Source organism: Chlamydotis macqueenii, chromosome 4 (assembly GCF_036417535.1).
Source record: "Chlamydotis macqueenii isolate bChlMac1 chromosome 4, bChlMac1.mat, whole genome shotgun sequence".
In the NCBI taxonomy this organism is placed as follows: Eukaryota; Metazoa; Chordata; class Aves; order Otidiformes; family Otididae; genus Chlamydotis; species Chlamydotis macqueenii.
This window is the reverse complement of record NC_141559.1, coordinates 39,197,616-39,212,278: the sequence shown is the minus strand read 5'-3', so window position 1 is coordinate 39,212,278 and position 14,663 is coordinate 39,197,616. Positions and strand designations below refer to the sequence as shown.

Below are 14,663 nucleotides of genomic sequence, written 5' to 3'. Positions count from 1 at the left end.
GTAGTTTTGTGCACACATGCACAATATATATACAGATGGTGGCTTTTTTGGTGTGGTTTTCTTTTTTTTTCCCCCTTTAAATATGTTGTGCAATCCTCAGGCCTTGAAACAGTAATAGAAAGATGGCAGGACATCTCCTATGTGCCAAGGATGTTTTTATTGCCATCTCCACAGGTCACTAATGCATTCACTGTCATTCCTATGAAATGACCCAAATTTTGCTATTTATAAGCTTTTGGGAAAATCTGCAGTTAAATGATGTCCTGGAGAACAGGAATTTAGCCAGACTCTACCACAGAGCTCCGGTAGGATGCCAGGCAAGTCACCTAAAATCAACCTTTCAGACGATCAATAGGCCCTGGGTACCTGAACTGGGCCAATGCACAGAAAATTCAAATAACAAAATCCATACTGTGAACACATACTTTGGCCTAGCTATGCTGAGAAATAAGCATCTTAAGTTCTCAAAATTCTGTCCTCACTTTTTGTCAAAGATTTGCTTCAGCAGAACTACCTGAAAAATTAAGATAATGCCCCTCTCCATTTTAATAATCAAACAAACACTGTAGTTACAAACACCTACGAAAGGCCACGGGGTGGGGGAGAGATGAGGAAAAAAAAAAAAAGAAAAAAAAAAGAGCTTTCATCTTCTGAGTAAAACCTGAATAGTATGCCATAAATATAAGCTGGCCATTTGCGCAATGAAGCTAGCATAAAATATCAAACAGCTGCTCATTAAACCAGAGCTATCCATCTTCAGACGAATCCTGTGGAAGATACACAGTCATGTAATTAAAGAATGTACCATAATGCATCCATGAAGAGCTGAAATACTATTCCTAATCACATGAAAAATCCACAACTCCTTTATTGGTCTTCAGAGAGGAGATTTTTTTTTTTTTTTTCAAAACATACAAATTAAAAGGAATGGAATGATCAGCAAGGGCAAAAACAGAAATCTAGTTTCAATGAGCAATAAAAACAAAGGTGCCTAACAACAACAGGAAAAAAAAATCTGTATCAAGTCCCAGGGCAATGTAATTCATTAAGATTAACAAAATCACAACCATCAGCAGCTACAGTAGATAATAGGTTACTACTGAGTGGGAGTTCGTTTTCATACATCTATGTTTTTCAGATAGATTTATAAAAATAGCCAGGCATGACATCACCTCAGATTGTTCAGCTTACCAAGCGTAGCCCCCTGGTTGCATCACCACACCTTGCCTTCCAATGTCTTATTAGTGCTGTGTGATGCTCACTCACAGGACAAATAACTACCCCAGGTTATATTTATTGTGTCAGTTATAAAGCAATACTGATGATATCTTCCAGAAAATTATGCTTATTCTGTATAGTTCTAGATTTCTTAGGAAAGCATGCCAAACAACACCTTTACTGCACACCAAGCTAAAATAACCATACTTGAACAATTACCACTCAGGACTCTTCCTCAAAATTCCACACATTTCCTCCTCATTCCTGGGAGTGAGGTGGCCCTTAGTACAGGGCCACAAATCCTTGTGAACTAAAATACGGTAAGAACAAGTCAAAGATCTGACTTACTGCTTTCAATATCTTTCAGTAATTCAAGACAGGTCAAGCACATCAAAAGACAGCACTACCTACACGAACACTGAAGGAGAGCCACTTGGCTGGCAGTGAAACGTATCCTTTATTAGCAAACTTCATTTCAATAATACTCAAAGTAAAAATATAACTTATCCTTTCTAAAGGTTGTGCATCAGTCACTCCAATGTACCCTGCAATTCATAAGTTGTTAATCATTACACAGTCATGAAAGAACTATGCATCTCAAGTCAGATTTTTAAAAGCCATTATACCTGTCAATTTTTTCATTTTTTTAAATAACCTTGAATGAAGATCCCACAAACAATACATACAAGTGAAAAGGAGAAATGAGATAGAAAGATAACATTTTAGAAGGTCCAAGTCTATCACAGGAACTTTCATACTCTAGACCTTCTTGTGATTTTTCCACATAATAAAGCAGGTATATGATACAATGTGTGAAACTTTCAAGAGAGAGTTGTCTCAACATCCACAAAGTGACCATTTTTAAAACATCACTCATCCTCCTAACATTTAAGATTTGGAAAATCTCAGTGACAGCACTACAAAGCTAGTTGAGTGGCCTCTTAAGATCAGCAAGGATACAGCCAAATAGAACAAACCTACTGAACTACATGAAATCTGGTTAAGTACTTTAAGTAACTGAGCAGACCTACTTTTTCAACGATCCAGCTTTCACTTCTCTGCCATTTTTTACTTAGAGTACCCTTTAGTCCCTGTTCAGCAGATGACAATAGCTGTGTATCAAGGAAATCACCCATAGAGTAAGAACACCTTCAACTAGGCAACCATTGCACTGCTTCAAACTCTTTCCATTTACGAAATATGAAGTATGTAAGGCCAGTACACTTGATTGATGTGGCTGATTTTATTTCTTACATTAAGTAATCTAGGAAACGCAACACAATTTTTCACTTTTCCTCCCTACATTCTCACCATGATGAACAAAACGGTCAGTCTGCATACCATTTTCACAGAACTGTAGATTTAATCCATATCCCGCATTCCCTAACTAAATCTTAATTTCACACTAGTTTAACAGCATTAACTAAAATTAATTCACAGAAATGAAGAGGACAGGAGATTTTTGCACAGGAGATTTCTACACTCAGTTCCAGATTGTCCCAGCAAATCAAGCTGTGAGACTCTAGAAAGGGGTGTCACAGAAGTAATCAAGGCTCTCTTCTTGAAATACGATCAAGTCAGATATCAATAAGACATTTAGGGTTCTGGGAACATGCCAATATGAAAATAACTCAAATCAAAAGTTATTAATTCAGTAAGTTTTTCTTTTAGGTAAAGCAAGACAAAGTGTGTATAGCTTGAAACTCCAAGTTTGCCTTCCCTCTCTACCAAGAGTTCACATCTTTCAGTTCCATTTTCCAAGCAAAAAAACCTCTACCTGGAGAACAAGCATGGAGAAGTTTCATTGTCAAAGTGGTGGGTTTTGCTGAGCTACATTGTCCAAACAGGTTTTTTAAAAACTTCTATATAAACTCTAAACTATGGCTTTTGTTCACGTAAAATATGCAATTGTGTGCCAGTCCTGTGTCAAAGTATGATTTCTTTTTCTTACATATATGTGGCCATTTCTTAAGGTAAACTAATTTTCTTGTAAAGCGATACCTTGACCTTTTCCCTTCTATTATTCCTACATTTTGGTCCAGAGAGTGAAATTTATCTCTGTAATTTAATCAACTCAAAGTAATACAACTAAAATATGACAGAACTTGTAACACAGAGTCTCTAAAATGCCAGGTTATTTTTTTCCTTTATCTATAAGCAATAATTTTTCATTAGTTAGACTTGCTGTGTTACCAGAATCAATCTAGAACTTTTTATCAACATTATTTGGAGAGTAGAAAGAGCAGGAAAAACCAGTACATAAGCAGCTTTCTCATTTTATTCCTATTTGCTAATTCAAGGTATCCTATTCTATTTCAGCTTCTTCTGTACTTTAGTTTCAGGAGGGAAAGAGAATTTTTTTTTAGATTAAGTTCTAAATCTTTCATGAACACCAAATGATTTGGTAACCTGAACTCTTTTGTAGTTAGAATGTAATTAAGAAGGAGGGAAAGGAACAAAACAGTCTCAAGAAGAAGTTTCTGCTATGCCTGCTACATGTATAAGAAAAATCCACTACGCACATTCTGAAATGTTTCTAGATTAGTTTCCATATTTCTACACAATCAAGACTGAATTCTTGAAGAAAATTTTCCTCATCTAAAAAGTTCCTGCTATTGCATCTTCCCAATATTTACAATTCTTAGCTGTATATGCTGAACGTACTGTACAGACTCCCATGCAAATTCTAACACACGTTGTGCACAGATGTATAAATATAAATATATTTTCAAGTAACAAACTGTAAGATTCAAAATTATATTGAACCATATAAAATCTAGCACGCAGATTTAAATGTGTTAGCTGAGCAATAAGAATCTATACTTCGAGAATCTTTTTGTCATGTAAAACCTAAATTTCTAATTCCTGACACCTGAGGCCTTGTTAAATAATGTTTGCACTTCTGCTTATGAATGCATTTTTCCCAAACAATAAACACAGGCAGCCTATGGGATTAAAGCATGACAAAGGTGTAGCTGACTCATGGGATCAATTAGAAAGCATCAGTACTTACGCCTTTTGTTCATTCCCTGTTTTACTAACAGTTTCTGCATTTTCAGCATAAGTGTATCACAGATGTTAAACACCACACTACAAGGCAACAGCACACTAGTACCGTACACTAGACAGAATAAATCTATTCTTATCACCACCTACAATTATATCACTTGTTATACAGCTTGAATATTTAAAGTTCTAACAAATGCATAACGATTTTAACTGAGTGCTCAGAGCTTCCTGCCCTATTAAAGTATGTCAGCATTTTTTCAGCAAATTTTTAACATCCAAAAAGAACCCACAGAGTTGCCTCTTCCAAGCTAAAAACAATTTTAAATACAGCTACTGACTCTAATGCCACTTCAGGTACAGCTTTCCCTCGAAACCTCCTATTAAATTCACAAGCAGGAAAGCCCATGAGCAGGACGACAAGCAGTCTCAATCTCCATGCAGTTTGCCCGTGACAGGTTATTGATAGAACAAACAGAATTTGCAATACTTACTGAGCGTTTCTCCTGCTGGCCCATAACTCCATGGTTAGCTGGGATTGCAAGTGGTTTCATAATGAAGAAACGTAAGCTGGACTGAATTTACACATCATGTACCAATTTCTTATGGATGGCAAGTCACCCTCTACAGCATTAAACTAAAAAGAGGAGGAGGGGGAGAAAACCAAGCTGGAGCTAAAAGTGTCACTACTGGTAAGCTCAAAACCCCCTCGCACTTGTAGTGCAGAGCAGCAATCCAAACGACAGCGTTAGTCTCCATTTTTGTAACCCTGGAAGTCTAAGCATGTCAGGATGTACAGACCTTGATGAAACCCTACATACATCCAGCATTCATCCAAGGGAACAAAACCAATCCCTGAGCCTGAGGAATGAGAAGAAAAGAAAAAGGAGGAAAAAAAAAAAGCTAAAATGGCTGACTGCACAGAGACTCCCTCAAAAAGGCTTAATACAGTATTATATTAGTCAGGGTGCAGGAACCAGCCTCCAGCATTCAGCCAAGCATTGTTAATACTCCCGTTTCATTTGCAATCACACACACTCGCACACTCAGCCTCCCCCCGCTCCACCACTACCCTCCACTCCCCCAAAATCAGGGCAGAGCACGCGAACAGGGACCTCCTCCTCTGGCTGCTAATGATGCTGACAGAGTAGTGACCAGCGATCTCTGTTCCACTCAGCTAACCAAGTTTGCACAATTAATCTTTGCAGCGTGACATTGACGGACATTTAATTTTATGATGCCTGCTCCTTAAAATCAAGACAAGCACATCTACCGCCCAAAGAGTCAGCAACAAAAATACAACACAGTTACACACACACACACAAACCCAGAGAATCATGAGTCTGAATGCAATACGCCAATATAATTACGTTATTGTGCTTACTTTGGAAGACCATGGCTGCAGGCAGTTGGCATAGCAACGCACAAGGAAAGCCATTTCCTGGGTAGAAAGAATGCTTCCTTTTCTAAATAAAAAATTCCTCTTAGGATACAAACGGCATTGCTGCTTCCTGCAGAAAGCAAAGACACTGTAGTCTGTCTCTTAACCTGCACACAGGCACACACTCAATGCAGTTCGAGTGATGTAAGTGGATTTCTCTCGCTCTCCTCTCCCTCCCTCTCCCTTTATCCACCGAAATATTCAAGTCAAATGGAAGACATTCCTTCAGGCTCGACCCCTCGGATACTTAACCATTTCACTCATTAAGGTAGAGATGGACAATGCAGATAGAAGAGCAAGCTCTTGCCTGTATCTGGTATCAGCCTCTGAAGATCAAGGCAGCCCCAGAGGGGAGGGATGCTTTCGCTGCCGGCTCCTAAGAATATCACTGAAGTCAGGGTGGGAATAAGGACCGACGTTTACCCCGCCAATTCCCGGACTGAACATGACTTTTCGTGAAGATGAAGGTAAAGCAGAGGGTTTGACATCACCTCCTTTTTCCCCCAACCCGAAAGAGCGCTGCTGCAGAGCTGTAAACATTGTTATCAAGTATTTATAAACAGTGCACTTGATGAGCTCTCTCAGATTTTCAGCTGCATCGCTGCTATGCAGGCCACAGATAACCAGGGGCTGTGGCAGGTAAATGTCCAGCATCCTTTAACATGTAATTTAAAGTCTTTCTGAATACAGCTCCTTCTTCTCCTTCCACACCAAATGCACAAATTCCATGAAAAACAAAAGGAGATGCAAGATCTGGATGAGACTGGATGAGACTGATATACATACGGCTTTTATAATTCTCCTCTCTGAGTGCAATTATATGTAAACTCAGAAATTTCCCCAGTCACTTCCACTTACACAGTACCACTTCTTGTGTTGTACTAGCAACATCATACTGCAGAGGAGCTAAAACACAACGGGGAACATGCTCAAGCGATAAACTAATTGTCAGCCCTATACGACGTACATCTCAAGTGCCACAAATTCACTCCACTTGACACGGGGGAGACCAAGGCAGGGCAAACAGGAACACATCACTCCTCCATTAGCCTTCAACTTTAGAACAGTTCAATGTAACATGTTTCCAACACGCTATTTAAAATCAGAGACCATCTGTGCTTAAAGCAACTCCAAAGTATTTTTTTTTAACAAGAACAATAGAAGAGAGACTTAACAGTTGCTACACAGGCAAAAACACACAGGAAAAAATGAATACTATAGAATGCTATGTCATACAACTGGCAGCTGCCTTCCACCAAAATAAGATGTCCACCGATCATTAGTTTAATTTGTTACACAGTGGTTTCTTTAGATACTGACAATGACTGCTAGTAAATAAGGACACAAAAATTAGTGGAAATGAATTCTAGTAAAACAAGAAATGATCCTGGAATAGCTGGTCTATTTTTTTCCACAATTATTCTAAGGACATCATTTCACACACTGCACATTTTAAATTGAATATATTTACATTTATAAGAGTTTAATGACACTTGTGCCCTTGGTCTTCCAGTACACACTAAAAGATAAGTTATTCTTTAAACAACTGAATTACACAAATCAGTTTAGAATTTTTAAAAGTCTTTGTAATGTGCCAGTGCAACTAACAAATTATTTTTAACTGTTGAATTATGCTTAAGCCTTGTAAAACAGTCTAATACTGAGTGCAATCAATTTTCTGATGAAGTGCTGACCAGAAATAGCGGAAGTTATTAATTCTAGGAAGCTTAGACAAACCCTCTCTAGTATAAAATTTAAAAATATTACTCGTTGACAAAGCAATTAAAACCCTCTTGAGTCTGATTTGGTGGCCTTGCGGTTAACACCACAAGCAGAACTGGAGTGTGGGATTTTACGCTCATGTCAGGAAAAAAAAAAAAAAAAAAAAAAAAGAAGTTCTGCCAAGACAGAAATGTCTCCCCAGCGCAGCAAGGGAGCACATCACTTTCTGAACTCCATTACATACATAACTATCAACATGCATCTTACTCTGCATCAGCTGCTATTTCCATCTAAAATCTAGCCTAGGTTTCTGTGGCATAAGCCTTGAAGAGTAACACAAAAACATGAACGAGAACATTAAAACTGAAAGTCAAAACTTCCAGATGACTGTGCCACCAAACACTTCCTTACTACTTATTCTGGTCACCACTACACACCTCTACTCGCCTGTTAGAAAATTAAGTCAGTACTTCATACATTTATGCAAAACTTAAAGCAACCTAACAAACTCTAATTGATGTTCATGTGTATCAGACTAATGAAAACTTGGTGGTTTCCAAAACAGAAAAAAAACCTCTTTACATTCAAAATGTGAGAAGTGGTATTCATGTAATAAGGTGAAGAAAACATAACTCAAAGGCAACGTATGAGTCCAAACAATTTTAAGAAATAAATGCTTGATTCCTTTTCCCTATTCCTTTCCCCTCAACTGCCACCACTTCCACCACTTTCCAGGTACAGTGGTGGAGTGTAATCCTATGTACTGTCCATTCGCAGTTCAGAAACTAATTACATATAAATTATATTTAATTAAAAAAAAACGGAAGTAGAACTTCAGTGAATCATTATATGTTTCAGTGAAGAATGAATGGAATTTAAATCAATGTAAGACACCAGAACAATGTATCCTGGAAAGTTTCTACCACAAGCAAGTATGAATAGCTTATTAAGAAACCTAACTGTAACTTTTATATTCATGTGTATTTCAAAACTCATGTAAGAACTCCTTGCTTAGACTTAAAGTCTGAAAAGAGCAAAACATTTCTGCTGATGCTTTTAGCCAATTAAAGTAAGATGTTAATAAACCTGATGTGCAATAATTGGACATGATGGGCTATCCCCAGCTGCTTTCAAAATACTGTATTTATAAGAAAGTTGGCATCTCTTTATGAGTCACAGAAAAGAATGTTAAAAAAAATCCTTTCAAAAGTAACTACAAATGTGAAGGACATCACTGGACTACCCACAGGATGCAGAAACGCTACTTCTGAATTTAAGGCAGAAACCGATACAGAGCGCAGCAGCATCAGACTGTAATGCCTCTCAGCTCTTTCACATTCTCAAATGTAATCTCACACAGACATTATTCTCCTAAGCAGTGTCAACAACGCTTGGAGTATTAAGCCTTTTTAGGTTAATGACAAATGCTGCAACAACAGATTACCTCAAATCTTCAATTTCAAGCAGTCACTTTAACTCGCAACTATTGACAGTACTTAAAATCTTATACAGATCGCATACACAGAAACCATTCTCTTCCTGAAGTACCTCAAAATCAGAAGTTATCAGCACATTTTCCCCTTCCCTTCAAACACAATACAAAATAGCATTTCCTTCAGGTTCAACATCTTAAGCAAAAGACAACAGAACACTATAAGGTCAACAAATGTACTCCATGACTCCCCCTTCATGACTCCAGTAACTAGAAAAATGGTGGAGAGGGAAGTCAAAGAAATAGAAAAAAAAAAGACCAAGAAATCAGGTAAAAAACCACAATCATTATGTGACCCCCAAAAACATTCATAGTGAAGGGACTATTACACAGATATTACACAGTTGTGTAGGTGGAATGTAGACAGTTAAACTGAAGAGTGCAAAAATGGAGTACATATTTGGTGGAGGGGGGGGGTATCTTTGCTTCTCCTGTCTCCCTCACTTGGAAAGAAATAGGAGGTTTAAAACTTCATTTTAAGCTCAGGGCTATAGGACACTGTATTGGGTTTGCATGGCAAGGTTTTGGTAGCAGGAGACTACAGGGGTGGCTTCTGTGAGAAGCTGCTGGAAGCTTCCCCCATGTCCCATAGAGCCAACGCCAGCCGGCTCCAAGATGGACCCACCACTGCTCAGGGCTGAGCCCATCAGTAACAGCAGTAGCACTTCTGGGATAACATAGTTAAGAAGAGGGGGGGAAAAAAAAAAATCTCAGCAACTTCAGCCAGGAGACAGTAGTGATAATATGAGAGAGAAATAACTGTACAGACGCCAAGGTCAGTGAAGAAGGAGGAGGAAGAATAAAGTCACTCCTGACAAGATTCCCCTGCAGCCCGTGGTGCAGCCCATGGTGAGGCAGGCTGTCCCCCTGCAGCCCACGGAGGCCCGCAGAGGAGCAGAGATCCACCTGCAGCCAGTGGAAAAAGACCCCACGCTGGAGTAAGTGGATGCCCAAAGGAGGCTGTGACCCCGTGGAGAGCTTGCCCTGGAGCAGGCTCCTGGCAATACCTGTGGACCCATGGAGAGAGAAGCCTATGCTGGAGTAGGTTTGCTGGCAGGGCTTGGGACCCACGCTACAGCAGTTCGGTCCTGAGGGACTGCACCCCATGGAAAGGACTGGAGCAGTTAGTGAAGAACTGCAGCCCATGGGAAGGACTGACATTGGAGAAGTTGGTAGAGGCCTGCGCTGTGGGGGAAATCCCACCTGGAGCAGGGGAAGACTTGAGGAGTCCTCAAGGAGGAAGGAGCAGCAGAGAGACAACATGTGCTGAACTGACCTCAACCCTCATTCCCCATCCCACTGCACCACTCAGGGGGAGGAGGAGGAGGTAGAGAAAACTGTGACTGAAGTTGAGCCAGGGAAGAAGGGAGGGCTAGAGGGAAGGTGTTTTTAAGATTTAGTTTTATTTCTAATTATCCTCCTCTGATTTGATAAATCAAACTGATTTCTCCAAGTCAAGTCTGTTTTGCCCGTGATAACAACTGGTGACTGACCTCTCCCTGCCCTACCTCGACCCACAAGCCTCTCGTTATATTTTTTTCTCCCCTGTCCAGCTGAGGAGGGGGAGTTACAGAGCAAGCTTTGGTGGGCACCTGGCATCCAGCCTGGGTCAACCCACTGCAGAAGCAAAACTGTTTAGCTCCCAGGAGCACGCTTCTGAATTTTATAATGCTGATGCTCTCTCCCTCCCACTAGCCTTATGAGAGAGATTGCTAAGTAACAATCTGATGCTCCCATCAGATTTAAAAAACACCAACTGAAACCACTAAAACCCCAGAACAATAATTCACTCCAAATGTTACAATACATTTACATGTCCCATACAATAGGAAAGTCTTATTCTAATGTATTTAGGCAAATTTACTGCCAGTAATTTAAATCTCTGGCCATATGACCCAATTTCATGCAAGCCAGTTCCTGTTTATCAGCATAACGCTGACATGGAATTGTCCAGGCATCTCTGTCCTATTTGCATTTTCTCAAGAACTTTGAGAACTTTAAATAAAACTCTTGTTGAATAAAGGAAAAATGCTAAATATGTTCTTCAAGGTGAATTTCTATTACTAAAATACTACTTCAGCCAAAACACACTGATAAAGTAATAGTAGTACTTGTCAAATTATTTTTTTTTTTTTAATTCATGAAGCTGTGGCATCGTGACAACGTTCACCACGCCACTGGCAACACCAAAGCAACAGTTACAATAGAGCCATGTGTGCTGTTTTGCTAGCACATTTACTAATGTTACAGACCATTTGAACAAACGCCCTTCTGCTGAGCTGCTGCGGCAGATGAATCTATAATCCGGATCTTTAAAATAATGATAAGCCCAGAGCAGTCAGGCTGGTGCCTCAGCTGGGTGGATGTGCCAAAGACTGCCAGTCTTCCCTTAGACGGCAAACTCATTTGTCACCTTCTGTGCACAGCTCTGTTTTCAGTACAGCAAACTTTCTGTTTGCATGCCATCCATCTCAAAACAGGAGCAAGCTATAGTGTTAATTTAAAATACTTGCCATGGAACTATCCTTTTCTGACGCATGACAACTATGCTAGAACAAACATAAAAAAAAAAACCTGTAACTGATGGATACTCATCCCAAATGGGGTACGAAGTCCCATTTCCAGAGTGTCTAGTTTAGGTTACTAAACCTACTTGAACAAAGGCTCACGGCAGTAGCGGAACAGACGAACTTTCATCTGAACTCCATATTTATTTATGCTTTAAATCTAACAACACTTTTAAAACAAAAATTACAATAAACTTATCTTTTGTGTTCCCGCAACACTTACAATGGTCTTATCTATTGAATTATAGTTGCAAGATCAAAACCATATTTAGTACGTATGTTTGTGAAATCACTTTATGTGCTGCTTAACTAATTTACCTGTGTTTAATTAAATTAACTTGTCTTTTAAAGTATATATCATTAAATACTAAAACTTAGACATTAAAATTTGATCTATTAATGACTAACTGGCAAAACAGTCACAGATTAGTTTAATTTCCTTAACAGTTTCAGTGCATTAGGAGTGGAAAATGTAGTCTGTCAGGATAGATGAAGTTTTTCCCAATGTTCATAAAGTTTTCTCACTTTGGTATAAGGATGAGATTTTAAGATAATGTGCTAATTAAATCAGAGAACATGAGACCGTGCTTTCTGCTTTTAAACTGTGAAAAACAGCATGAAAGCAAAAAAAAGCAAACACTCTTTTAAGGTCAAGAATGATGATATAAGGCACAGAAGACTAACAAGGCCTCTTTACCAGATCTAAACAATACCTTGACATCCATACCTGCTGGGGACAGGTTCACGACTGACATGTAAATCTCCTTACTGTGCTGGAGGAAAATCAACATACCCACACAAAAACCACACATCTCATTGCGTCCATACCAATTTCACAGCAGGAATTCAGTGACACAAGTTCTTTACTTACATGAGGTGCCCCCAAAATTTCATGTTCTTCAGGGTATAATAAAGCAGGAAAACGTTACCGAAGCTGGACAACTACTATCTCTTTCATGCGTATCCTACTGCTGCACTGTTAAAACGTAAGAATGAAAACAAAGGATTTTTCTAAGGTCAATCAACTGCCGAAATTCTATTCTGTTCTTCACCAGCCCCACTGAATCCTGTTACTTGCAATACGCTGCCATGTTTGAATTGCAAGGATGATTCTTCTAGCACAGAACTGAATGTATCCGAGATCACTGAAGGCAGGGGAACAACTATTTAATGTTTCCAGTTTAAAATATTAATGGATTAAAACCAAGAAATGCATTTTTCCAGCCTTCTCTAAATGTTAGCTGGTTTTCTGTTGTTTTTTTTGTTATTTGTTTATTCATCAGGAGACTTTAGCAGTAATGGAGGGGAAGTATTTTTGTTTTAAGCAAATATGATATGCTTTCTAACAGTTTTCCTTGAACTTACGTAGAAGCTTTAAGGCAGAATCTGAAACTCCCATCGCTGTGTTCAAGGTGCGGACATAGACTGGACTGGCAGAAGACCTCCAGTCTGCCGTTAGGTTTCCAGATTCCCCTAATAATGGTGGAAATTGTGCATCATTTTTACCGCCATCTGTGATGTCAAGTCCTTTCTGTCCATCTTCCTGAACGTATATGCAGACATCTCCTGGGGTAACTAACTGCTTGTCTCTGGTGTTGTGAGGAAGGGGAACTTTGAAAGGGCCATTTGCTGTTACAGAGGATTTTCATTCACCTCAATCATTGGTCAGAAGGAAATAACTTTCTGTTTTGTCTCCAGTCACAGTCTTACCCAGGGACTCTCCAACAGCCTACTCCAGGGTTTCTCAATTAAAATCAACACTAAAAACAGTTTACCAGCATAGGATCATTTTCTTTTTGGAGAACTCGCTCCTCATGCCCCTGCACATCCTTCCTTGTGTAACGCATCATGCACTAACATACCTTGAGAGCTTTGTGCCCTGGCTCTAGCAACTGTACCAAAATAAACTTGTCCAGATCTTTTGCTTTTATCAGTGACAAACCCTACACAACCTCAATTGTCCCTTACTTTCAAAAATAATTATCAAGCAAAATGAAAAACAATTGTCAAGGAAAATGAGCCAAAGTGATTTTAGATAGGAAAGAAGTCAAAACACAACATTACATTCTTCAAATAAAGAGACTTTCATATAAAATTCTAAGAAATGTCCTTTCCCTCTCCTCTTCTTCAATCAAATAAATCAGAGCCAACTACCATCAGTTGATGGATGTCCTATTTTGCAAATTTAACACTACATTTTTCTCTTGCAATTACAAGATCAGTTACCTAGCTATAGAAGTGCTAAATAAAATTAGATAGAAGTGCACGTACCAGGTTGAGTCTCTCTGATAATTTGATTCTACACTGTTTTGTATTCCAAGATTACTATCAGAAGACCTATGAGCATGCTTACTTTTAAGACTTTTGTGCACCATGGATCATTTGCAGACCTTAAAACCAGTTAGCTGCCGGCCTTTACACTCACCATATTACAACATTCAAGAGTAATACAGAGAATATAATTTAGTGAAACAGAAGGAAGAAAAGGTAAATTATTTCACATTTTAGCTAATGCACACACAACAATGCAAAACAGAGCAAGAGCACAAACTGTGTAGTTTTTATGCCAGCCACATCAACAACACACATAACACCTGCCAGATGATCCAGGTGCATATCAAAACTTTACTACCTGAAAATTCAAAGATAATTAAGACTAACTGCCCAAAAATAAAGCCCAGTTGCATATACCCATTACTCATACGACAGAATGCTAACACTTAGACTACACCTTACATAAAACAACAAAAGTTTTGTCATCATACAAGATATCTTTCCATCAGAGATATGTAAATTCCAGGAATTAAAAAAAGTGCTCAAGGCTGCTCAATCATAGAATCATATTCTAAGAGCAACTTAGTTGCACAGTGACCCCACTATGACTACGCAAGCATGTTACTGTGATGGTGAAGGAGGGGTAAGGAATTTGCACACAAATGTATACTACTTTACCAGGTCCCCTACACTGAGCTGTCACCTACTGGAAAATGCAAGCATGGACAACGGCACTTACACTTAGCAGGACTCGCCAGGGCACTGTAATATACACATCTACCCAGTACAGTAGAAAGCATTTACACATTAGAAAATTCAACCTCATTAGAGTTTAAATAAAGCAAATTATCCTATCTTTTGCCTAACCAGCATCTTTGGGGTTTTTGTTTGTTTGGTTTTTTTTTTTTGTTTTTTTTTTTTTAAACAACTTTTTTATTTTGTC

The 14,663-nt window shown here is 38.8% G+C and overlaps 1 protein-coding gene across 6 annotated transcripts in view; it reads right to left on the bottom strand.

Annotated features, from left to right (window-relative positions):
* Nucleotides 1-14,663, bottom strand: part of RAPGEF2 (Rap guanine nucleotide exchange factor 2) — a 195,661-nt gene that overhangs the window by 67,697 nt on the left and 113,301 nt on the right. For 2 of the 6 annotated variants that reach the window (XM_010121142.2, XM_086746426.1), the window contains exon 1: nt 4,719-5,127. The exons of the other annotated variants lie outside the window; for them this stretch is intronic. In XM_010121142.2, the coding sequence (XP_010119444.2) occupies nt 4,719-4,778 (60 nt within the window). In that variant the 5' untranslated portion in view covers nt 4,779-5,127. Of the gene's footprint in view, nt 1-4,718; nt 5,128-14,663 lie in introns of those variants that run through there. 6 annotated transcript variants of the gene reach the window in all.